The sequence below is a fragment of the Chiloscyllium punctatum genome, chromosome 5 (genome assembly GCF_047496795.1).
Source record: "Chiloscyllium punctatum isolate Juve2018m chromosome 5, sChiPun1.3, whole genome shotgun sequence".
Lineage (NCBI taxonomy): Eukaryota > Metazoa > Chordata > Chondrichthyes > Orectolobiformes > Hemiscylliidae > Chiloscyllium > Chiloscyllium punctatum.
This window is the reverse complement of record NC_092743.1, coordinates 139,773,071-139,798,181: the sequence shown is the minus strand read 5'-3', so window position 1 is coordinate 139,798,181 and position 25,111 is coordinate 139,773,071. Positions and strand designations below refer to the sequence as shown.

The window sequence follows — 25,111 nt, the reverse complement described above, 5'->3', positions numbered from 1 at the left end:
CTGCTCCTGGCCCATATCCCTCCAAACCTTTCCTATTCATGTATCTATCCAATTTTTTTTACTGTTGTTATTGTACCTGCATCCACCATTTATTCAGGAAGTTCATTACTCTGTCTAAAAGGGTTGTCCCTCATGTCTCTTTTAAATCTCTCTCCTCTCACTTTAAAAAGTGTCCCCTAGTCTTGAAATCACCATCCTAGGGAAAAGGCAACTACTATTAACTCTGTCTATACCTCTCATTATGAATGTAAGTTTGCTTGCTGAGCTGGGAGGTTTGTTTTCAGACGTTTCGTCACCATACTGGATAACATCATCAGTGGGCCTCCGGTGAAGCACTGGTGAGATGGCCTGCTTTTTATTTATGTGTTTAGGTTTCCTTGGGTTGGTGATGTCATTTCATGTGGTGATGTCATTTCCTGTGGTGATTTAATTTCCTGTTCTTTTTCTCAGGTGGTAAATGGGATCCAAGTCAATGTGTTTGTTGGTAGAGTTTCGGTTGGAATGCCATGCTTCTAGGAATTCTCGTGTGTGTCTCTGTTTGGCTTGTCCTAGGATGGATGTATTGTCCCAGCCGAAGTGGTGTCCTTCCTCATCCGTATGTGAGGATACTAGTGAGAGTGGGTCATGTCTTTTTATGGCTAGTTGATGTTCATGTATCCTGGTGGCTACTTTTCTGCCTGTTTGTCCAATGTAGTGTTTGTTACTGTTCTTGCAAGGTATTTTGTAAATGACATTAGTTTTGCTTGTTGTCTGTATGGGGTCTTTCAAGTTCATTAGCTGCTGTTTTAGTGTGTTGGTAGGTTTGTGGGCTACCGTGATGCCAAGGGGTCGGAGCAGTCTTGCAGTCATTTCCGAGATGTCTTTGATGTAGGGGAGAGCGGCTAGGTTTTTTGGACGTGTTTTGTCTGCTTGTTTGGGTTTGTTGCTGAGAAATCAGCAGACTGTGCCCATTGTGTATCCAATCTTTTTTAATACACTGTGTAGGTGATTTTCCCCTGCTCTTTGTAGTTCCTCAGTGCTGCCGTGTGTGGTGGCTCGTTGAGATAATGTTCTGATGCAGCTCCGTTTGTGGGTGTTGGGCTGATGGCTTCTGTAGATCAGTATTTGGTCTCTATGTGTTGTTTTCCTGTAGACGCTGGTTTGAAGTTCCCCATTGGCTGTTTGCTCTACTGTGACATCTAGGAATAGCAGTTTGTTGTTGTTTTCCTCCTCTTTAGTGAATTTTATGCCAGTTAAGGTATTATTGATGGTGTTGAAGGTTTCCTCTAATTTGTTTCGTTTAGTGATGACAAAGGTGTCATCCACATAGCGAACCCAGAGTTTGGGTTGGATGGTTGGCAGAGCTCTTTGTTCGAGTCTCTGAATTATTGGCTCTACTAAGAACCCTGATATTGGAGATCCCATGGGTGTTCCATTGGTTTGTCTGTAGGTTTTGTTGTTGAAGGTGAAGTAGGTGGTAAGGCATAGATCCACTACCTTGACGATATTATCCATCCATCCATCCTGGGACAAGCCAAACAGAGACATGCATGAGGATTCCTAGAAGCACGGCATTCTAACCGAAACTCTATCAACAAACACATTGTTCTATTTACCACCTGAGAAAAAGAACACGAAATTACATTGCCACAGGAAATGACACCACCAACCCAAGAAAACCTAAACACATAAATAAAAAGCGGGCCATACCACCAGTGCTTCACCAGAGGCTCACTGATGATGTTACCCAGTATGGTGACAAAACGTCTGAAAACAAACCTTTTGGCTCAGCGAGCAAACTTACTCTGCCAGTTCACACCCATATGGAAGGTCATTTAGGGCCTATATATTATTATGAAGATGTGGGTGTACTTTAAGAGAGTTAAAAGCAACAGAACCACCAGACACAGCACCAAGTGTTCTCAATAAGGCAACAATGTATGTAACATTTGGTCGAACAACTTGATTAGCTCGTGGCCTGGAGACAAAGACAAATTCAAATTTGGCCAACCAGTTTAAATTATACACTGAAAAAATACCAATTTTCAATCAAGTTTGAATTAAGTATATTGACAACCTTAAAAGCCAATGACACAATCCAATGCTTTGGGGTATAATACCGGGGGGATATTGAACAGTTGAGAGGAGAACTGCCAAGTCCTAGCAAGTAACAGACTGCTTGAAAAAAAATCTTTCTTAAAATTACCTTTTTGATTAGTAACCTGTGGTGCAGAAATTCTGAACAAGGAGAAAAGAAGATACAGGAAGATCCGAAGATAAGAACCTCAAGCTGCCTGGTTTTTGAGATAAGAAATGTTGATGTGTAAATCGTAATTGGGAGTTTTATTGGACTAGTATTATAGAAGGGAAGGTAAAAGATAGGTTAGAGAAAGAAATTGTAAATAATGGTTAGTTAATTATTCTCTATTATACTTTAAGAAATAAAGTTGTTAATTTTTACTTTACATAGTTCTTGGCCACTCGAACTTTTACAGATTACTGCATGGGATAAATCTTTTTTGTGTTGCTGGTTTTACATTAAGCAGGAGGGTTTACCCCGTGTCGTAACAATATTTATACCTATTATCAATCAGCCTAAAGAATGCTTCATGTATCATGTTTCTTTAGTCATTACAAATCTTAAAGGAAGACAGATTTACGTTTCTGCCGTGCCTATAGTGACATAAGGCCATCACGAGCCCCATCTCAGCCCATTTCTGTAGTCGGCAAATTAAATATTGGAAGTATATATATGTATATTAAAAAAAGCATATAGCTACTAACTAATCACATTTTAATTTTTTATTCTCAGTTCCTACGACAGCTGGCACAGGAAGTGAGACCACGGGTGTGGCAATATTTGACTATGAAGCTATGAAAGTTAAAACAGGTACAAGTAACCATGACAATGCAAACTCTGATGAGGTGGCTCTTTCCCATGTTAATTTGGTAAGGGTATTTATAAGTAATTACAAATCTGATCCATAGAACCACAGCAGCACCCTCAGAATCCCCAAATAGCGTGTGCACATTTTGTGTGTGATTCACAGTACATGTGATTATTGTTTAGGCTTTTGATTTGATTTGATTTGATTTGATTTATTTATTGTCACGTGTATCTTGTTACAAAAATACAGGGAATAGTGTTGTACAGTGTTGTCACTCTCTGGCACTATAGAACTTAATAGGCTACAGATCTTTAAAGAGGTAAAAACAATGACTGCAGATGCTGGAAACCAGATTCTGGATTAGTGGTGCTGGAAGAGTACAGCAGTTCAGGCAGCATCCAAGGAGCTTCGAAATCGACGTTTCGGGCAAAAGCCCTTCATCAGGATTCTTCATAAAGATACAGATCTTTAAACACAGGAAAATAAACCGAACCATAGAATGTAAAGGCAGAACAATGCAGAAATAAAGAAAGTGTCCAGTTTTACAGCCCTTCTTGTTAAGTGCTCCATCACAGGCCTGTTGGCCAGCCATGAGTCCCCTTCACTGCACCTTCGCGGATGGAAGGAAACTCGCCTGCTCTTCAGCACCATCTCACCACCACCACCGATGCCCTGGCGACTGTGGACCTCACCAATGCAGCCACTGCCAATGCTGCCAGGTACCCGCACTGATCCCAAACTCTACTCAGCCATGAGCCCCCTTCAGGCCCACCTCGCCAATGCGGCCCCTGCCGATGCAGTTGGGGTCTTGTACTGGGCCCAAACTCCCCTCCAATACCATCTCCAGGAACGTGCGCTGGACGCAGATGCTGTCAGGAACCCCAACCTGTCTCTTAACGCCACCACCCTGAGTCCCACACCGTTGCGCACAGTCACAGCTGCTGATGTTGTCACCACAACCAAGCTCCTCGCCGAGAGCCCAGTACAATAACATAAAAAAGAGAAAAAAAGAATGAGAGAAGAAAGGATAAAATAAGAAAAGAGAAGTGAATGGAGTGGATAAACTCAGAAGTATCAGGGAAGGTGACCATGGGGAGTCCATCAGGCTCCTTCTCTGCAGGAGCTGGAGATATTTGCAACATCTGAGTTCTCTACAGTGAGTACATCAGACAGGTCACTGCAGCCTGAGATGTTATATCCCGTCACCTCCTGGGGACTGGGTTACAGTCACACCCTGACTTTGATGGTTCACAATGGCAGGTCCTGGCTGTTGCCTAAGGCAGGGGTTTGAGCTAATCTCTCCCTGCCTCCAGAGACCACGGCAGAGATCCCTCGTGGGAATTGGACCGATACTGTTGAACTTAGTGTTATTATCTTAGAATTTTATCAAGAGAGTGACTTAGGACTGAGATGGCGAGAAATTTCTTTAGCCAGAGAGTGCTGAGCCTGTGGAATTCACTACCACAGAGAGTAGTTGAGGCCAAAACATTGTGTTTTTAAGAAGGAGGTAGATGTAGCTCTTGTGACTAAAGGGATCAGAAGATATAGAGGAGGGTGGGATTAGGGTACCGACCTCTCCCTGCTATAAGAAAGCTGTTGTGAAACTTGAAAGCGTTCAGAAAAGATTTACAAGGATGTTGCCAGAGTTGGAGGATTTGAGCTACAGGGAGAAGCTGAACAGGCCGGGACTGTTTTCCCTGGAGCGTCGGAGGCTGAGGGGTGACCTTATCGAGGTTTACAAAATTATGAGGGGCATGGATAGAGTAAATAGGCAAAGTCTTTTCCCCAGGGTAGGGGAGTCCAGAACTAGAGGGCATAGGTTTAAGGTGAGAGGGGAAAGATTTAAAAAGGACTTAAGGGGCAGCTTTTTCACGCAGAGGGTGGTACATGTATGGAATGAGCTGCTAGAGGAAGTCGTGGAGGCTGGTACAATTGCAATATTTAAAAGGCATCTGAATGGGTATATGAATAGGAAGGGTTTGGAGGGATATGGGCCGGGTGCTGGCAGGTGGGACTAGATTGAGTTGGGATATCTGGTCGGCATGGACCGAAGGGTCTGTTTCCATGCTGTACGTCTCTATGACTCTATGACTGAGCTGGTTTTGTTTTCCCACTGTCTGCTGAATGTTCCATTTTAGGTATTGCCAGCAGGGCTCTGAAACCATTGCTTGGAATCGTGGACCCTTCGCACACACTGCACATGCCTGAGCGAGTGGCTGCTTACAGTGGATTTGATGTACTTTGGTAGGTAATCTTTCCAGGTTCAAAATTGTCTTAGCAACTGCTCCCTCTCTGCTAGCACAACGTCACTAGAGATGTAGTGGAAATCACACCTTCCATTGCTGCACCAGTGAGCACAGATTTGGAGCAACTCTGAAATAATTGTAAGCAAACGTAATAAAAATTTAAATGATCGAAGGATTGACATTCTGTGTAGAAATGTCAGTATGTCTATGATTATTTAACATGTATTTTTCTTAGTTTGATGAGCTTTTTTTTTACTAATTTTGTCAAATTTGAAAATGCACATTTTGTTGTGAACAATCAGATTTCTCACATAGTCCTTCTGTATTGGCTGAGAGATCTCTGAACATCTCTTGAGAATTGCAGCTATTCACTTTATACATTACTGATCGAAGGAACTAAGGGCAGTATTGCTAAGCCTGCAGATAACACAAAGATAGGTGAAGGGACAGGGAGTGTTGAGGAAGCAGGGAGGCTGCAGAAGGACTTGGACAGACTGGGAGAGTGGGCTAAGATGTGACAGATGTGGGAAAGTGGGAGGTTATGCATTTTGGTTGGAAGAATAGAGACATAGACTGTTTTACAGAAGGAAAACGGCTTTGGAAATCTGAAGCAAAAGGGACTTGGAAGTCTTAGTTCAGGATTCTCTTCGAATTAACAGGCAGTTAGGAAGACAAATGCAATGTTAGCATTCATTTCCAGAGAGCTACATACAAGAGCAGAGATGTACAACTAAGGCTGTGTAAGGCTCTGGTCAGACTGTGTTATAATATTGTGAGCAGTTTTGGGCCCTGCACCTAAGGAAGGATATGCTGGCATTAGAGGGGGTCCAGAGGAGGTTTACAAGAATGATCCCAGGGATGAACGGCTTGTCGTATGAGGAGCAGTTGAGGAGGTTGGGTGTGTACTCAATGGAGGTTAGAAGGATGAGGAGGAATCTGATTGAAGCTTACAGAATACTGAGAGGCCTGGGTAGAGTGGACATGGAGAAGATGTTTTCACCGATAGGAGAGACTGGGGAACCCAAGGGCACAGCCTCAGACTGAAGGGACGACCCTCTACAACTGAGATGAGGAGGAATTTCTTCAGCCAGGGGGTGGTAATTCCATGGAACCTATTGGCGCAGAGGGCTGTGGAGGCCAAGTCATTGAGTGTGTTTAAGACAGAAATAGACATGTTCTTGATTTGTAAGCAGTGATCAAGGGTTACCAGGAGAAGGCAGGAGAATGGTATTGAGAAACCTATCAGCCATGATTGAATGAAGGCAGATTCGATGGGCTGAGTGGCCTACTTCTGTTCCTATATTATGTTGTCCTAAAGTACAGGAGCTGTCTGATTCTTCAGATTATTGGAATTAGTATAATGCATTTATAGTAGGGTCTTATTTTTGATAAAAGCTGTGAGGGTAATTTTTGTTTGGTTTTTCTTAAGCAGCCAAACTTGTAATTTCAGTTTTATTTCCGATATAATTTTCTTCCATGTAATTGAGATGGTCTCATTCTTGATCTTTTGGATGTTCTAACTTTATAGTGTCTGTAACATGCAATACAGAATCACAGAGTCATACAGCACAGAAACAGACCCTTTGGTCCGACGAGTCCAAACTGAACATAATCCCAAACTAAACCAGTCCCACCTGTCAGCACCTCCAAACCTTTCCTATTCATGTGTTTATCCAAGTGTCTTTTAAATGTTGTAATTGTACCCACATCCACCACTTCCTCAGGAAGTTCATTCCACAAATGAATCACCCTTTGTGTAAAAGATCTGCTCCTCATGTCTTTTTAAAATCTCTATCCTTAAAAATGAAGCCCCAGTCCCAAAGTTCTCCATCCTAGGGAAAAAGGCACCCACCATTAACCTTATCTATACCCCTCATGATTTTATAAACTTCTATATGGTCACCTCTGAACCTCCTACACTCCAGTGAATGGCTGTTACTGCACTGTTTTTGCCAAATATGTCAGTTAGGCTAGGGAAAGACCAGGCGGGTTCCAGTCCTGACCATTGAAATAACTGTTGGGAAGTGTCTATAGATGGCCATCATGGCTGTGATATCCCAAACCCAGTGCTCAACACTCATGTACAATATTGGTAACTTAGCATGCTGAATGATCAGACCCATATCCAATAGCATGTCTTCAAGAGGTGAAATGAACATTGTATCTTGTCATCAGACAATCAGCTCATCTTTGGCATATAATTGTATTGTGATAGTTAAATATGAAGTAATTATTCTGTTTTTTCTTCAGTCAACATAATTTCATTTTCCCAGAAATCAATACATTCTTCCAGTTGCTGAACAATCTCTAAATTATGGTGTTGAATTTCAACAAATGTTTGATCAACATTTAATATAAGCTATGTTTTGTTAAAGGGAGTTGAAGCACACACCCTTGCTAAGGATAATGAAACCACTATTTATTTATTTATTTAGGTGAACACTTGAAACAACATGGCACACAAGGGTCTGGGCAAACTACTGGGAAAGGGATTGGTTTGAGGGTTGGTGCAGCCAGAATGAAATGAGGAGCCTCTTTTTCTGTTACAAAACACTGACTGTAAATTACATTTAATGTTCAAGAAAGAGACCACATATTGTTTTGCAGCTAGTGCTGTCATTAACAACCTCTACGAACCTCTCCAAACTGCACAGTATAAAAGGCAGGAGAGCTTTGTGACATCGATTAAAGTCTTACTTGCTATTCACCTGCTGCTGCAGATAACAGAAGGAGATTTCTGAAAAGCCAGTGGGAGGCTTTGAGGAACCATTATTTCATAAAGTTTCTGAGAGGGAGTAACTCTACCTAATTGGAGACCTTATAAGAGCAATGAGATGAAAAAGAGCTGGAAAAGCCAGAGGTAGTTGCCTCAGTAAAGACCAGACTTTGGCGCTTAGGAAGGAAGGATGGAGTGGGAGAGCAAGCTGACAGGGTCGGTAGATAGCAATGTAGTAATCTGTCACATTTATCCATCTGTGAAATTGCATTGTAAGCCAGATGTTGGCAAACATCATCGAATGAGCATTTATGGCCAAGGTTGTTGCTGATAAACTAGAGTTCGGACTATGGTGGGGCAAGTTTAAGAGCAGCCAAAAAAAATTAACATAATTTTCACCAGCTAATCAAATTATTAGAAGGCACATCGACCATAAACTAATCAAATTGTTCAAATAGCAACAGATGGTTCTGACGCAAAATTCAAAAGACCACTCACAGTGGCTCAGTGGTTAGCACTGCTGCCTCACAGCACCATGGACCCGGCTTCGATTTCAGCCTCGGGCGGCTGTCAGTGTGGAGTTTGCATGTTGTCCCCATTTCTGTGTGGGTTTCTGCCGGATGCTCTGGTTTCCAAAGATGTGCGGGTTAGGTGAATTAGTCATGCTCAATTGCCCATAGTGTTCAGGGTGTGTAGATTAGGTGCATTAGTCAGGGGTAAATGTAGAGTCATAGGGTAGGGGAATGGGTCTGGGTGGGTTACTCTTTGGAGGGCCAGTGTGGATTTGCTGGGCTGAAGGGCCTGTTTCCACACTGTAGGGATTCTGTTCTATAAATCAAGCTGTCTAGAACTCTTTTTTTAATCATGTAGAAACTTTTTTTTTAAGTTCCAACAGTCACATTTAAATTCCTCCACACACAGGAAATAGATTTAAAGTTGTTGATATTCTCTGTTCTTGTTCACAGCCACGCTCTGGAGTCCTACACTGCACTCCCCTACAACCTACGGTCACCCTGCCCATCTAACCCAATCAATCGTCCAGCTTATCAAGGGAGTAACCCCATCAGTGATGTCTGGTCCAAGCATGCCTTAAACATCGTGGCAAAGTATCTGAAACGGTAACACGAAACCGATCTCTAGCTATGACTGGTTACAGCTTTAATAATTTGGCACCAAAGCAGAAATTGTTTGGGGAAACTCAGCCTCAGAGTGAAGAGACGACCCTTTAGAATTGAGATGAGGAGAGATTTCTTTTGGCCAGAGGGTGATGACTATATGGAACTTATTACCACAGAGGGCTGTGGAGTCCAAGTCATTGAGTGTATTTAAGACAGAGACAGATAGGTTCTTGCTTAGTCAGGGGATCAAAGGATTTGGGGAGAAGGCAGGAAAATGAGGTTGAGAAACATATCAGCCACGATCGAATGGGGAAGCAGACTCGATGGGCCAAATGGCCTAATTCTGCTTGTCTTAACTTTTAGAGTGCAGTCAGTGACCCTTCTTTAGATATCATTTGATTTTAATAATGTGGTGTTTTGTGTTTGAAGAGGAGTTCGGCTTGCAAAATAGAATAATTAGTAAATAAATAATGTCAAACTTAAACTTTTGAGGAAGGATATATTCTCCAGAAAAGGATTGGGAATCGTTGTTTTGGCCCAGTTATTCCCAGGCTGCTGCCAGTCACACAGCTAACCCACAGAGGGCAGTATAGCCATTCCAGAAATCAGAGGCAAGTGAATCTGTGGAATTTGTCTGCACACACAGGGCTGTTCAGGCTGGGTCAATAAATATATTTGAGGCTGAGGAAGGCAGATTTTTAATCAATAAGGGCAGTAAGGGTGTAGGCAGGAAAGTGGACTTAAGAATCATCAGATCAGCCACTATCTGATTAAATGGCAGAGCAGATGCAATGGGCTGAATGGCCTGACTTTGCTGGTACATCTTGATGGTGACACAGTCATCAGCAATGTGAGCCTTTGTTAGAAAAAATAACTTTATTACAGAGAGAACAATTAACCTTATCATCAAAGTTTCTTAGCTGCAACATAATGGAGGAAAAATGAAATGAATTCTTCCAAAGTAATCAGTCTGTACCAGGTTTTAATAATCTAACTGGTTTAATAATCTAATCTAGTGTATGATGACAGCTAAGATATATTCTTTGTTTCTTCTCTGGTTTATTTAATACTGTACATGGTCAAAAATATCATGGTTAAAGTTAACAATAAAATGTTATATTTATAATACCCTGAGTATTTCAAACATAGAACATTACAGTACAGGCCCTTCGGCCCTCGATGTCATGCTGACCTGTGGAACCAATCTGAAGCTGATCTATTGTACACTATTCCACTTTCGTTCATATGTTTATCCAGTAACCATTTAAATGCATTTAAAGCTAGCAAGTCTACTATTGTTGCAGGCAGTGCTTTCAGCGCCCCTACTACTCTCTGAGTAAAGAAACTACCTCTGACGTTTGTTCTATACCTATCGCCCCTCAATTTAAAGCTATGTCCCCATGTGTTAGCCATCACCATTCAAGGAAAAAGGCTCTCACTGTCCACCCTATCTTAGCCTCTGATTATCTTCTATGTCTCAATTAAGTCATCTCTCAACCTTCTCTCTAACAAAAACATCCTCAGCCTTTCCTCATAAGACCTTCCCTCCATACCAGGCAACATCCTAGTAAATCTCCATTGAACCCTTTCCAAAGCTTCCACATCCTTCCTATAATGCAGTGACTAGAACTGTCTGCAATACTCCCAAGTACAGCCGCACCAGAGTTTTGTACAGCTGCAGCATAACCTTGTGACTTCAAAACTCAATCCCTCTACCAATAAAAGCTAACACACCATATACCTTAACAACCCTATCAATCTGGGTGGCAACTTTCAGGGATCTATGTACATGGACATCAAGATCCCTCTGCTCATCTACACTATCAAGAAGTATGGTGTAGGTTTGCTCACTGAGCTGTAGGTCTGATATCCAGACGTTTCATTACCTGGCGAGGTAACATCATCAGTGGCGACCTCCAATAAAAACCAGGGGACAACAGCTTCGCTTCACTTGGAGGTCGCCACTGATGATGTTACCTAGCCAGGTAATGAAACGTCTGGATATCAAACCTACAGCTCAGCGAGCAAACCTACACCCTAAACCTCAACCTGGGCTACAAACCTTCACAAACCTTGCAACTACCAAGAATCTTATCATTAGCCCAGTACGCTGCATTCCTGTTACTCCTTCCAAAGTGAATCACCTCACAATTGTCCACATTAAACTCCATTTGCCACCTCTCAGCCCAGCTCTGCAGCTTGTCTATGTCCCTCTGTAACCTGCAACATCCTTCAGCACTATCCACAACTCCACCGACCTTAGTGTCATCCACAAATTTACTGACCCATCCTTCTACACGTTCATCCAGGTTATTTATAAAAATGACAAACAGCAGTGGCCCCAAAACAGATCCTTGCGGTCACCACTAGCAACTGAACTCCAGGATGAACATTTCCCATCAACCACCACCCTCTGTCTTCTTTCAGCAAGCCAATATCTGATTCAAACAGCTAAATTACCCTCAATCCCATGGCTCAGTATTTTGTGCAATAGCCTACCGTGGGGAACCTTATCAAACACCTTACTGAATCCATATACACCACATCAACCGCTTTACCCTCATCAACCCGTTTAGTCACCATTTGAAAGAACTCAATAAGGTTTGTAAGGCACAACCCACCCTTCAGAAAACCGTGATGACTATCCCTAATTAACTAATTCCTTTTTAGATGATTATAAATCCTATCTCTTATAACCTTTTCCAACACTTTACCCACAACTGAACCCGCCTCAGGCGACTGTCTGTGTGGAGTTTGCACATTCTCCCCGTGTCTACATGAGTCTCCTCCGGGTGCTCCGGTTTCCTCCCACAGTCCAAAGATGTGCAGGTCAGGTGAATTGGCCATGCTAAATTGCCCGTAGTGTTAGGTAAGGGGTAAATTTAGAGGAATGGGGCTGGCTGGGTTGCGCTTCAGAGGGTCGGTGTGGACTTGTCGGGCAAAGGGCCTGTTTCCACACTGTAAGTAATCTAATCTAAGTAAGGCTCGCTGGTCTATAATTGCCCGGGTTGTCTCTATTCCCCTTCTTGAACAAGGGGACAACATTTGCTATCCTCCAGTCTTCTGGAACTATCCCTGTAGACAATGTCAACATAAAGATCAAAGCCAAAGGCTCTGTAATCTCCTCCGTGGCTTCCCAGAGAATCCTAAACTAAATCCCATCTAACCCAGGGGACTTATCTATTTTCACTCTTTCCAGAATTGCTAACACCACCTCCTTGTGAATCTCAATCCCGTCTAGACTAGAGGTCTGTATCTCAGTATTCTCCTTGACAATATTGTCTTTTTTCCAGTGTGAATACTGACAAAAAATATTTATTTAGTGTTTCCCTATCTCCTCGGACTCCACACGCAACTTCCCACTACTATCCTTGATTGGTCCTAATTTTTCTCTTGTCATTCTTTTATTCCTGATGTACATATAGAAAGCTTTAGAGTTTTCCTTGATCCTATCAGCCAATGTCCCTTCTTGGCTCTTCTTAGTTCTCTCTTTAAGTCTTTCCTGGCTAATTTATAACCCCCAAGCGCCCTAATTGAGCCTTCAAGTCTCATCTGAACATAAACCTTCTTCCTCTTGAGAAGAGGTTCAACTTCTTTAGTAAACCACGGCTCCCTCACTCGACCACTTCCTCCCTGGCTGACTGGTACATACTTATCAAGGACACGCAGTAGCTGTTCCTTGAGTAAGGTCCACATTTCAATATGCTCATCCCCTGCTATTTCCTTCCCCGTCCTATGCACCCTCCATCTTGCCTAATTGCAACATAATTGCCTCTCCCCCAACAATAACTCTTACTCTGTGTTATATATCTATCTCTTCCATCACTAAAGTAAACATCACCAAATGTGGTCACTATCACCAAAGTGCTCCACTTACCTCCAAATCTAATTCCTGGCCAGGTTCATTACCCAGTACCAAATCTAATGTGGCCTTGCCTCTTGTTGGCCTCTCTACCTACTGTGTCAGGAAACCATCCTGCACACAATGGACTAAATTTGACGCATCTAAAGTACTCAAACTATAATATTTCCAGTCAATATTTGGAAAGTTAAAGTTCTCCATAACAACTACTCTGTTATTCTCACTCCTATCCAGAATTACCTTTGCTATCTTTTCCTCCACATCTCTGGAACTATTCGGAGATCTGTAGAAAACTCCTTTCCTGTTTCTAACCTCAGCCCATACTACCTCAGAGTCCTCAAACGTCCTTTCTGACACTGTAATACTGTCTTTGACTAACAATGCCACACCTCCCCCTCTTTTACCATCGTCATTTGCTGTAGGACTAAGCTCCAAACTAGCTGAAGAATTATACTTGGGGTAGAATTAAATGAGAGGCATGCAGCCCATAACTGAAGGTCAGGGCATGGGCACAACTGCTGCCCATGGGAGCTGCACACGAGCAAGCACACGACAGATTGAAGGGTGTGACCCACATCTTGTCATGCACTGGAAGATTGCATTCTGTAACCTACCTCCTCCCAAGCTGCTGATCTCCAAGTGACAAGAAGGTGAAGTGGCCATGGAAGAAACACTGAGGCACTCTAGTGCTGGTATATTATTGTAAATATCACAGCATACCTTGTTCACTTTCTTATTGTATGGGTTAGTTGGAATCTCCTCCTTTAGACAGCTTTCTGCACTGTCAGGCATTCCACGTGGCAGCTGTTGGGTGGGATGCAGAGATAGCAGATGGCTAAGAGTCAACTGCTTGCATCCGGTGTTAGAACAGTGTTCTCCCCATAGTGCTGTTGGAGGTAGGGATGGGTGAAATGAGGTAGTTCTTGATGGAGACTGGCAGAGAGATGGTTTGCAAGTGAGGAAAGATGGTGAGGTCACAGTATCACTTGTGGTCAGAACGATTGAAGATTGTTGTCTCTGATAGTCCTGACTACGTTTCTGCCTGGTTCTGGCACCTGGGAGATCTACTCTGAGATCTCAGTCAGTGTGGTGCAGTCTGGGAAATGTTCCCCTGAAGTGAGCTCCTTGTAAAGGGATTTAGAGCCACGGTTACCTTTGAGGGTGATTGGCTTGGGTTCCCTCCGAGGCCTCTGAGCTATAGGGTGAGTGACTGCCTCCTGAGAAAGCTGTGTCCAGCATTGCGTCTTGGGCATCTGGAGATAGTTGGTGTGCATTCTGAACATTCGCTGGTGCTCCTGCACTCTGCAGTTTCCAGCATCTGCAGTCCTTGTTTTTACCTCGTTGATTTTAACCCTACTGCGAATCCTCTTGCAAGTGATGAAGATGACTTCAGTTAGGTTTCTACCGACCTCCCTCCCCCCTCGGTTGATGGTCTTGTGGCCTGCGTTTCTGTGTGACCAAGCTGTCCTCTGGTAGCAGGTGAAGCTGCAGAGAGACTGGGTGTATGTTTGAGACCCATTGCACATCCACGAAGGGGACTGTGTGGAGGTGGCAGACAACGATGTGTGCACCTCTGAGGACATGGTCTTCATTCCTATAGCACCTGGAGTTAATCAGTGGGATTGCATGACCCTCCCATGGGCCATGCCCAGAGCCCCTCCCATCCCACAGTGGCTTCCTCCCTGATCTGCAATGTGGTGGATGCCCACCTGATCTCCTGTGAGTCAGCAGCTTCCAGTGGATGCACTGACCTGCCCAGTTCCCTTCCCTGACCATTGGCCTTCCATTGTGGTGCAACTGTCTCCCTGAGACACACAGGACCACAGCGCTGCAGTGATAACCCCTTCCCTAGAGGATGAAGCCTGGATTCCTTCAGGTACTTCCACCTCTTAACCCTCTGCTTCAAGACTTGGGCACCTTTTTCTAACCACTATGCTGTTTGAGGACCTGACTACTAAACTGTGTAGCCCCATCTTCATCCTTTCTGCTACCATCCCTGGTAACTCCCTCCATACCTGGTGAGGTAGACAACGCCAAACCCTCCCCTCAAATCGAAAGATTAAACATTGGGTGCACACCATCTTTAAGCCACGAGGAAGCCAGAGGTAGATTCCAGACTTAATCCTGTAGAAAGACCGAATTTGATGTGCTCCCCAATGGATGAGTTTTCAAGCTCCACAAATGAATGGGAAATAGTTTCCCAACATCCACTATCATGTTGGCTGCTTTGCCATTGACATGCTGCCCAGTATATCATACAACCTCAAACTGATGCTGCAAACTCAAGATGGCAGCTCCCAATAACATACCCTTCCCACGCCCTGAGCCTAGCTCCTTCCCATTCTTACAAACCCCATTAAATCCTGCCCTTGGTATCGCCTATTATCGCCCATGTTGAATGTCATAGGAGATTGTTCAGGTGTTTTCCTGTGAATGCTGTATCACGTGTAAAATATTAATTTCTCCTTCATACTGCTAGTGCTGTTAGACACCCTGATGACATCGAGGCTAGATTCAACATGCACCTTGCGAGTGTTTTTGCAGGAATTGGTTTTGGAAACGCTGGTGTCCACCTCTGGTAAGCAATGCAATATATGTGTGTGATATGAATGCCAATCTTCCACAGATAACACACCTTTTCAGAGCTTAATATTTTAGTGTTTTATGGACTGATTTGCCTTTTCCTTTCTTTGCAGTGTATTAGTTAAAAGCAGTTGGTTAGCTCAGTTGGCTGGACATCTGGTGTGTGATGCAGAGGGATAGCAATTGTATGGGGTCAGTTCCCAACCCCAGGTGCTAAGTTCCCACCTTCTCAATCTCACCCCTCACTTGAGGCATGGTAACCCTCAGGTTAAACCACTACCAGTTCTCTCTGTCTCTGTCTCTGTCTCTCTCTCTCTCTCTCTGTCTCTCTCTCTGTCTCTGTCTGTCTGTCTCTCTGTCCTTCCCTCTCTCTCGCTCTCTCTCACTCTCTCTGTCCCTCCCTAATGAGAGAGCAGCCCTGTGGTCTGGTAAGACTATGGTGACTTTACCCTATTTTACTACTTATCTTTGAAGTCTGCAGATCCAGCAACATCTGTGCCAAGAGGTAACATTACTGCAGAGTACCTCCTCCATATAAACCTGCCAATAATTATTGGCTGATATCAATCAAACAGCATTATAAAGGGATCGCCTAAAGTATGTGTAACTATGATACTGCTACTTGCAGTGGGACCTTCTTTAAGTCTTGAGTATGTGTTTTATTATCCTTCAAAAGATAAGAGAATAATTAAAGTAAACATTACTCCCTTCGAAGCTGAGAGAGGAGAAATTATAATGGAGAATGAAAAAATGTCAGAGATATTAGAACAAATGTCCTGTATCTGCCTTCATTGTAGAAAAATATATTGCAAATGCTGGGTTAAACTAGCGTTTAAACAGAGTGGGGAAATTAAGGTCATTAATATCTGCAGAAACCTGACATTCTGACTATTCCCCAGGTCCTAACAGACTGAAACCTTGGGCTGTAAAAGAGATTGCTGTCACCTTCATTGTACAATCGCTGGGATTTTCCAAACTGGCCCAGCTTTGATAGTGCACCCATCAGTTTCAAAACTGGAAAATGTAACACCACTTTTAAAAAAAGAAGAGAGAGAAAGTGAGGCATTGAAGACCTCACCTCAGATTGGTTGTTGTGAGAATGCTGGTGTCGGTTATCAAGGGAACTTTAACAATTCAGTCACATTACAGAAGTCACAAGGAAGGGGAATGCTGGGAAGGGGGGATGCACAATGCCGATGGAATGATAACCCTGCAGCTAGCCAGCCCTCTGCTGATTGAATGCCAATGTGCAGCACACATTGCCTTCTGGACAGGAGGGGCAAGCATTCCGAATTGGACCAAAGAGAAGCAGCAGGGTGGCAGGATCTTTACTCTTCACATTGCAAACCCAAAGACATGGCTCAGTCCTGCCCCTGAACCTGGGCATTGATGGGTCATCAAATTCCATCTACCTTACTATCTAACTGCTTCACAAACCCCGACACACTGTCTATTGAAGCCCTTTGTCTCTCGTTTCGAAACCTGTCAACTTGGCAAACAGTGTATGCCCTTAAAAAAACATCCATACTGTCTCTGAAGTAATTGTGGATTCAGGTTAGTTTTAACATGAGACTTTTAAAATTATGTTGAATTTTCAGATCTCTTGAGTTACACAAGAGAAAATACAGTAACTCAAAACTGTACTGAAAACAACAAATTTTAGATTAGATTCCCCACTGTATGGAAACAGGCCCTTCGGCCCAACAAGTCCACACCAACCCTCCGAAGAGTAACCCACCCAGACCCAATACCCTACCCTATATTTATCTCTGACTAATGCACCTAATACTATGGGCAATTTAGCATGGCCAGTTCATCTGACCTGCACATCTTTGGACTGTGGGAGGAAAGCTACACAGACACGGAGAATGTGCAAACTCCACACAGACAGTCACCCGAGGTGGGAATCAAACTGGGTCCCCGGTGCTGTGAGGCAGTAATGCTAACCACTGAGTGACCGTGTCACCTTTTTTTTTCTTCAATTAAGCCTGATGTGATTTGAACATGCAACCTTCTGATCTGAGTCAGACATTCTAATGTTGCACCACAAGCCCATACTCTTTGCTGGAGATCACAGTGGGTCAGACAGCATCCAGGGAGAGAGAGCAAGCTAACATTTTGAGTCTAAATGACTCTTCATCAGGGCTTAAAGTGTGGAGGGGGGTGGTGGGGACGTATTGGGTGCTCGTGGTGAAAAGATGTGGGTAGCTTACATTAGGTGATCAGACTCAAACTGTATATTTTGTGTACTCTCAGTCATGGAATGTCGTATCCAATAGCAGGAATGGTGAAAAACTTTACAGCAAAGGACTACAACGTGGATCACCCTTTGGTGGTATGTATTTGCAGTGAATGTACATCCGGCTGACTCAGACATAAATCATGCAGGGAATATGATAAAGATGTATTACAAAGCAGTGACTTATTGTTGGAGTAGGGTGATGTGACAAGGTTACAAAGGGGGGTATACTGCACATGGGCTGTATGCCTAACTTATAATGTGTCACATTAGAAACTTGGAGCAGGAGTAGGCCATTCAGCCCTTTGAGCCTGCCTCATCATCCCTGACCCTCTATCACAGCGTATTCCTGCTTCTCCCCATACCTCATGGTGCCTTTGAAATGTAAAAAATTGTTGTATTCTTGTATATATTATTCATCTGACTCATGAGTAACTTTCTCACTTAAGAGTGATGAGCAAAGACATGTTGCTGAGATTAAAACACTGTGCAGTACATTTCTATGACTCTATGACTTAAATACAACAGAAAACATGGTTAGTAAGTTTGTGGATGGCATCAAAATTGATGGTAATGTGGACAGTGAGGAAGATGATCTAAGATTACCAAGGGATCTTGATCAATTGGGTCAAAGGACTGAGGAATGGCAGATGGAATTTAATTTGGATAAATGAGAGGTATTGCATTTTGGTAAAAGAAACATGGGCAAGAGTTCAACAATTAAAACTAGGGCCTTGGGTAGTGTTGTAGAACAGAGAGACCTAGGGGTTCAGGTACATAATGTTTTGAAGTTTGCATCACAGGTAGACAGGGTGGTTAAGAAGGCGTTTAGCAAGCTTGCCTTTATTGCTCAGTCCTTTGAGCGTAGGAGTTAGGAAGTCATATTGAAGTTGTACAGGACATTGGTGAGGTCTCTTCTGGAATATAGTGTTCAGTTCCGGTCACCCTGTTATAGGAAGGATATCATTAAGCTGGAGAGGGTTCAGAAAAGATTTACCAGGATGTTGCTAGGAATGGAGGGTTTGAGTTTTGGGGAGAGGCTGGATAGGATGGGACCTTTTTCCTGGGGTGTAGAAGGTTGAGGGGTGATGCTGCAGAGGTTTATAAAATCATGAGGGGCATGGATAGGTCAATGGTAGGTGTCTTTTCCTTCGGGTGAGGGCTTTCAAGACTAAACGGCATATTTTTAAGGTGAGAGGAGGAAGATTTAAAAAAGACATGAGGGTCAATTCCTTTACACTGAGAGTAGTTCATGTGTGGATGAACTTCCAGAGGAAGAGGTGGATGCAGGTACAGTTACAGTGTTTAAAAGACATTTGGATAAGTACATGAATAGGAAAGGTTTGGAGGGATATGGACCAGGAGCAGGCAGGTGTGACTAGTTTAGTTTGGGATTATGTTTGGCACGGACTGGTTGGACTGAAGGGTCTATTTTCGTGCTGTATAACTCTACAACACTGTATTTTGCATTCTGTTCTGTTACCCTGATGCACTTCTATGGTTTGGTCTGCCTGTAGAACACACAAGACAACGCTTTCACTGTATCTCGTTGCATATGACAAGAAGAAATCAAACTCAAACTCAAACTCGTGACTCTTTGTCAGTCACCTAGTTTATTCTTTAAATGCAGCAGTTCGGTCACCCTGTTCCAAACTCTGATAGGTTGTAAACCGTGTCAAAAATTACACAGATCTCAAGTGACTCACCTGGTCTTATAAAGTAGCTCCAATTACAATAAAGAATTTTGTTATAATGAGTCTCACGGGGTGATCACTTCTGTAATGTCAGAGAGCGTTAACATGTAAAACCTCTGTTATCAGCTCAAAGACTGATGATCACTTTTAGCATTCCTCACAGTCAAAAAGGGTGAATCTTGTGCCGTCCCTCACAGAGGGTGCGCTGGGGAATGTGATGGGAAGGTTGCACCTTCTACCCCATCCTAATCTAAATCAGTAGCAGTTATGCCAGTGGATGTCCACCACTGGTATTGACCCAGTGAAGGGTGAGATACCCAGTGGGCAACACAACAGGATGACTCCAGAATTGGGGTGAGTTTGGATTGAAATTTGGTGGTGTTCCTGAGGTGGAATATTGTGAATGTGGAAATAAGGTAGAAAATTCAGATTAAGGTCAAACCAAACGCCAAGGGCTAATTCCAGTAGACTAAATTCGAGTGAGTAACTCATAGAATCCCTACAGTGTGGAAGGAGGCCATTTGGCCCATCAGGTCTGCAGCAACCCTCTAAAGAGCATCCCACCCAGGCCTGCTCCCCATGCCATGGCCAATTCACCTAACCTGCTCATCTTTGGACTGTGTGAGGAAACCCACGCAGACACAGAGAGAATGTGTAAACTCTAAACAGTCACCTGAAGGTGAAATCAAACCTGGTCCCTGGCACTGTGAGGCAGCAGTGCTAACCACTGAGCCACTGGAGATGTTAATGGGGTGACTTGCAGAGAGATGTTTGTGAAGGTTTTGTACAGCAACCCAGTGACTGATTTAGGATATCTAGTCAGCATGGACAAGTTGGACCAAAGGGTCTGTATCCATGCTGTACAGCTTTATGACTCTATGACTGTCTCCACTGAAGCTGCCAAACCTGCTGAGTTTTTCCAGCAATTTCTGTTTTTGTTTCAGATAAATCTTATTTGGATTGAACCCGTTAAATATTAAATCTGCCCATTGCTATCATAGAATAAACTAAACCTTGTTATGTAAGTTAAGTGCCTGCTCTTGTTAGGATTCTACTGTGGTCTATCCTCAACTGTTGGCAATCAGACAAGCCCTTGCACTAAGAGTAGAGGAGCTTTAGCTGGGATTGCTGTAGCACCCCATTCATGATACTTTGGATAAGTGTCTGTTGCAGTTCTGTACATTTCCCTTTGGCAGCGTGAATGTTGGTTTTGTTACAGGCAATGTGACATTACTAACTTTACTTTGAAAGAGCAGAAAGGAGGATTGATGGTAGTAACCTACCTCAGCTAGTGGTTGGTAATATGACCATTGGGATTGAGTGGAGAGAGGAGACAGAGTCGTACAAGAGATTTATTTTCACAGAATCACAGCTAAAGGGGATCTTGGTGAAATCATGGATATGAGGATTTGGAAGGAAGTTGATTTTAGGCATTTCCTTACTTTCCACGCGTTTTGTTGGCAATTTCTTCTCCTGCAACATAAGCTTTGTCCTCTCTTTGCAGCCCCATGGCCTTTCGGTGGTTTTGACTTCACCTGCGGTCTTCACTTTCACAGGCTCTGTGTGTCCCGAACGACACTTGGAAGCAGCGGAGATACTAGGTGGGAGAGTACAATTCTGGCTGATCACTTTGACAGTACAGTAGCGCCTTGACTTATGAACTTAATCCGTTCCGGGACCCAGTTCACGAACCGAAAAGTTCGCGAACTGAATCAATTTTTCCCATTGTTCGGATAGCGTAAGAATGCTTGGATGTAGCAACAAACGCTGTTCACAGCACACGCACCAAAGACGAACTCAATAGATCATGCGGGGCCCGAGAGCTTTCGCGTTCAACAAGCGCGTGGCAATGCAGAACAATGAAACCACGTGGTCGCACACGGGCTTTTTGTGTTCATACCTTCGTTCATACCTTGAATTTCGTACGTACATTGAAGCAAAATTTTACGTACAATCCTGTTTGTAAACCGATTTGTTCGTGAACGGGGTCATTCGTATGTCGAGGCGCTACTGTATTAGAATTGAGCACTTGAAAGTGAATTTGCAAAATCTGTAAAACGTACCTTTTCTTCAGTTCATTTCTGGTAATGTCCTTACAAAAACATTTTTGCAAAATTCAGATTGATAAGGTTAACAGCTAATCTCATTGACTAACTGAACAAAATACAATGCTTTTATGCATGTGATTTGATTGTCACATTTCCTGGAATCAGATGTAGAAGAGAGTAAAATGATGTTGTAATTTACTGAGTATACCGTATAACCTCCTTTCCGGCTGATACTACAAACTGAGCACTTTGTTTCCTACAGGGACTGACGTGCGGACTGTGAAACGTGAAGATGCAGGATTAGTTCTGGCTGATACTCTTCGCAAATTCCTCTTTGAGTTGAAGGTTGAAGATGGCCTAACTGCAGTTGGTTACAGCAAAGAAGATATTCCAGATCTGGTCAAAGGAACTCTGCCTCAGGTGTGTAGTAGTCTAAAGCACTGCTTCAGCAAGGAGAGATTAGTTTTGATTTTTACAAATTTAGGCACAATGGCTCAGTGGTTTGCACTGCTGCTTCACGGCGCTAGGGACCTGGGTTCAATCTCACCCTTTGGCAACTGTCTGTGTGGAGTTTGCACATTCTCCCTGTGTCTGCGTGGGTTTCCTCCAGGTGCTCTGGTTTCCTCCCACAGTCCAAAGATGTGCAGGTTAGATAGATTGGCCTTGCTAAATTGCCTGTAGTGTTCAGGGATGTGCAGGCTAGGTAGGTTAGCCATGGGAAATGCAGTGTTACAGGGATAGGGCTGGGTTTGGGTGGGATGCTCTTTGGTGGGTTGGTGAATGCCCGATGGGCCGAATGGGCAAAAGTGAGGACTGCAGATGCTGAAAATCAGAGTCTAGATTAGAGTGGTGCTGGAAAAGCACAGCAGGTCAGACAGCATCTGAGGTGCAGGAAAATCAACATTTTGGGCAAAAGCCCTTCATCAGGAATGAAGGCAGGGAGCCTCCAGGGGAGAGGTAAATCGGAGGGGGGTAGGGCTGGGGAGAAGGTAGCAAAGAGTACAATGGGTGGATGGAGGTGGGGATGGAGGTGATAGGTCAGAGGGGAGGGTGGAATAGATAGGTGGGAAGGAAGATAGGTAGGTAGGACAGGTCATGGGGACAGTGCTGAGCTGGAAAGTTGGAACTGGGGTAAGGTGGGGAGAGGGGAAATGAGGAAACTGGTGAAGTCCACATTGATGCCCTGGGGTTGAAGTGTTCCAAGGCGGAAGATGAGGCGTTCTTCCTCCAGGCGTCAGGTGGTGAGGGAGGCCCAGGATCTGCATGTCCTCGGCAGAGTGGGAGGGGGAGTTGAAATGTTGGGCCACGGGGCGGTGTGGTTGATTGGTGCGGGTGTCCCAGAGATGTTCCCTAAAGTGCTGTGCTAGGAAGCGTCCAGTCTCCCCAATGTAGGGGAGACCGCATCGGGAGCAACGGATACAATAAATGATATTGGTGGATGTGCAGGTAAAACTTTGATGGATATGGAAGGCTCCTTTCGGGCCTTGGATAGAGGTGAGGGAGGAGGTGTGGGCGCAGATTTTACACTTCCTGCGGTGGCAGGGGAAGGTGCCAGCAAGGGAGGGTGGGTTGTTGGGGGGGGGAAGCGCGTGGACCTGACCAGGCAGTCATGGAGGGAACGGCCTTTGCGGAAGGCGGAAAGGGGTGGGGAGGGAAATATATCCCTGGTGGTGGGGTCCGTTTGGAGGTGGCGGAAATGTCGGCGGATGATGTGGTTTATGCGAAGGTTGGTAGGGTGGAAGGTGAGCACCAGGGGCGTTCTGTCCTTGTTACGGTTGGAGGGGTGGGGTCTGAGGGCAGAGGTGCGGGATGTGGACGAGATGCATTGGAGGGCATCTTTAACCACGTGGGAAGGGAAATTGCGGTCTCTAAAGAAGGAGGCCATCTAGTGTGTTCTGTGGTGGAACTGGTCCTCCTGGGAGCAGATACGGCGGAAGCAGAAGAATTGGGAATACGGGATGGCATTTTTGCAAGAGGTAGGGTGGGAAGAGGTGTAATCCAGGTAGCTGTGGGAGTCAGTGGGTTTGTAAAAAATGTCAGTGTCAAGTCGGTCATCATTAATGGAGATGGAGAGGTCCAGGAAGGGGAGGGAGGTGTCAGAGATGGTCCAGGTGAATTTAAGGTCAGGGTGGAATGAGTTGGTGAAGTTGATGAATTGCTCAACCTCCTCGCGGGAGCATGAGGTGGCGCCGATGCAGTCATCAATATAGCGGAGGAAGAGGTGGGGAGTGATGCCAGTGTAACTACGGAAGATGGACTGTTCTACGTAGCCAACAAAGAGACAGGCATAGCTGGGGCCCATGCGTGTGCCCATGGCTACGCCTTTGGTCTGGAGGAAGTGGGAGGATTCGAAGGAGAAATTATTAAGGGTGAGAACCAGTTGAGCCAAACAGATGAGAGTGTCGGTGGAAGGGTACTGTTGGGGACATCGGGAGAGGAATAAAACGGAGGGCTTGGAGGCCCTGGTCATGGCGGATGGAGGTGTAGAGGGACAAATGCCCTGCTTCCACACTGTAGGGATTCTATGATTATCCAATAGAGGGACAAAACAAAATGTAATACAAGAAATAAGGGAAATCAATTGAAAAATGGTGTATTAGTGAAAGATACCTCCCACCCTCTGTGTGCAGAACTGCTTCCTAACATCTTCCCTGAACGATCTGGCCCTAACTCTCAGACTAAGCCCCATAATTCCAGAACCCCCAACCAATGAAAATAGTTTACTTTTTTCTAACTGGTCTTTTCCTGTTAATATCTTGAAGACTTTGATCAGATCACCCCTTAACTCTCTAAATTCTAGAGAAACAATTTGTACATTCTCTCCACATAACCAACTCCCCCCTGAAATCCACGTATCTGAAGTTTTTCTTCAGGGAACCAGACCCATTGGCAGCTTATTCCAGGGGCATGTGGCGCATGTAAACGGAAAAAGAACCACCTTTAACACCTTGGAGACAATAAACCGTTTTTCTGCTGATCTCACTTAGGAGAGAGTAACAAAACTGTCACCAAGGCCTCAGACAGAGGAAGACCTGTCAGCTTTATTCGAGTCCTCTATGAAGCTGTATTAATCTTGTTCTATGAAGAAGCTCAAAACTATATAAAGAAAAGGGGAACCTTCACTGAATACAAAGGAATGTAAGCAAACCATTAGTTTTGTCAACCAACTTGTCAATAAGTTGAAAATATTTCAAGTTAATGATAGTAATCAGTCATTATTTTATGATTTTCTGAATCACCTATTGCTTTATTATTTCACTGGCATGTATTGGTTACCTAGTACCATTGCAAGGTCAAAAATCACGCACGATAGAGTCATACAGCACAGAAACAGACCCTTCAGCCCAACTTATCTATGCCAACCAGGTTTCCTAAATTGAACTAATCCCATTTTGATTAAATTAGATGCACTACAGTGTGGAAACAGGCCCTTTGGCCCAACAAGTCCATACCAACCCTCCAAAGAGTAACCCACCCAGACCCTATTTCGCTCTGACTAATGTACCTAACACTATGGGCAGTTTAGAGTGGCCAGTCCACCTGACCTGCACATCTTTGGACTGTGGGAGGAAACCGGAGCACCCGGAGTAAACCCACGCAGATACGGGGAGAATCTGCAAACTCCACACAAGCAGTTGCCCGAGGCCGAAATCGAACCTGGGTCCCTGGTGCTGTGAGACAGCAGTGCTAACCACTGAGCCACTGTGCCACCCCTTTTGTGTGCATTTGGCCCACATC

The 25,111-nt window shown here is 44.1% G+C and overlaps 1 protein-coding gene across 1 annotated transcript in view; it reads left to right on the top strand.

The window, feature by feature from the left end:
* The window catches only part of adhfe1 (alcohol dehydrogenase iron containing 1), a 35,555-nt gene extending 10,767 nt beyond the window's left edge, over positions 1-24,788 (top strand). The window contains exons 7-14 of the mRNA XM_072571513.1: positions 2,792-2,869; positions 5,006-5,111; positions 8,795-8,947; positions 15,289-15,387; positions 17,649-17,727; positions 20,830-20,926; positions 21,636-21,793; positions 24,361-24,788. Of these exons, the coding sequence (XP_072427614.1) occupies positions 2,792-2,869; positions 5,006-5,111; positions 8,795-8,947; positions 15,289-15,387; positions 17,649-17,727; positions 20,830-20,926; positions 21,636-21,793; positions 24,361-24,444 (854 nt within the window). The 3' untranslated portion in view covers positions 24,445-24,788. The remainder of the gene's footprint in view (positions 1-2,791; positions 2,870-5,005; positions 5,112-8,794; positions 8,948-15,288; positions 15,388-17,648; positions 17,728-20,829; positions 20,927-21,635; positions 21,794-24,360) is intronic.
* Positions 24,789-25,111: the final 323 nt, after the last annotated feature.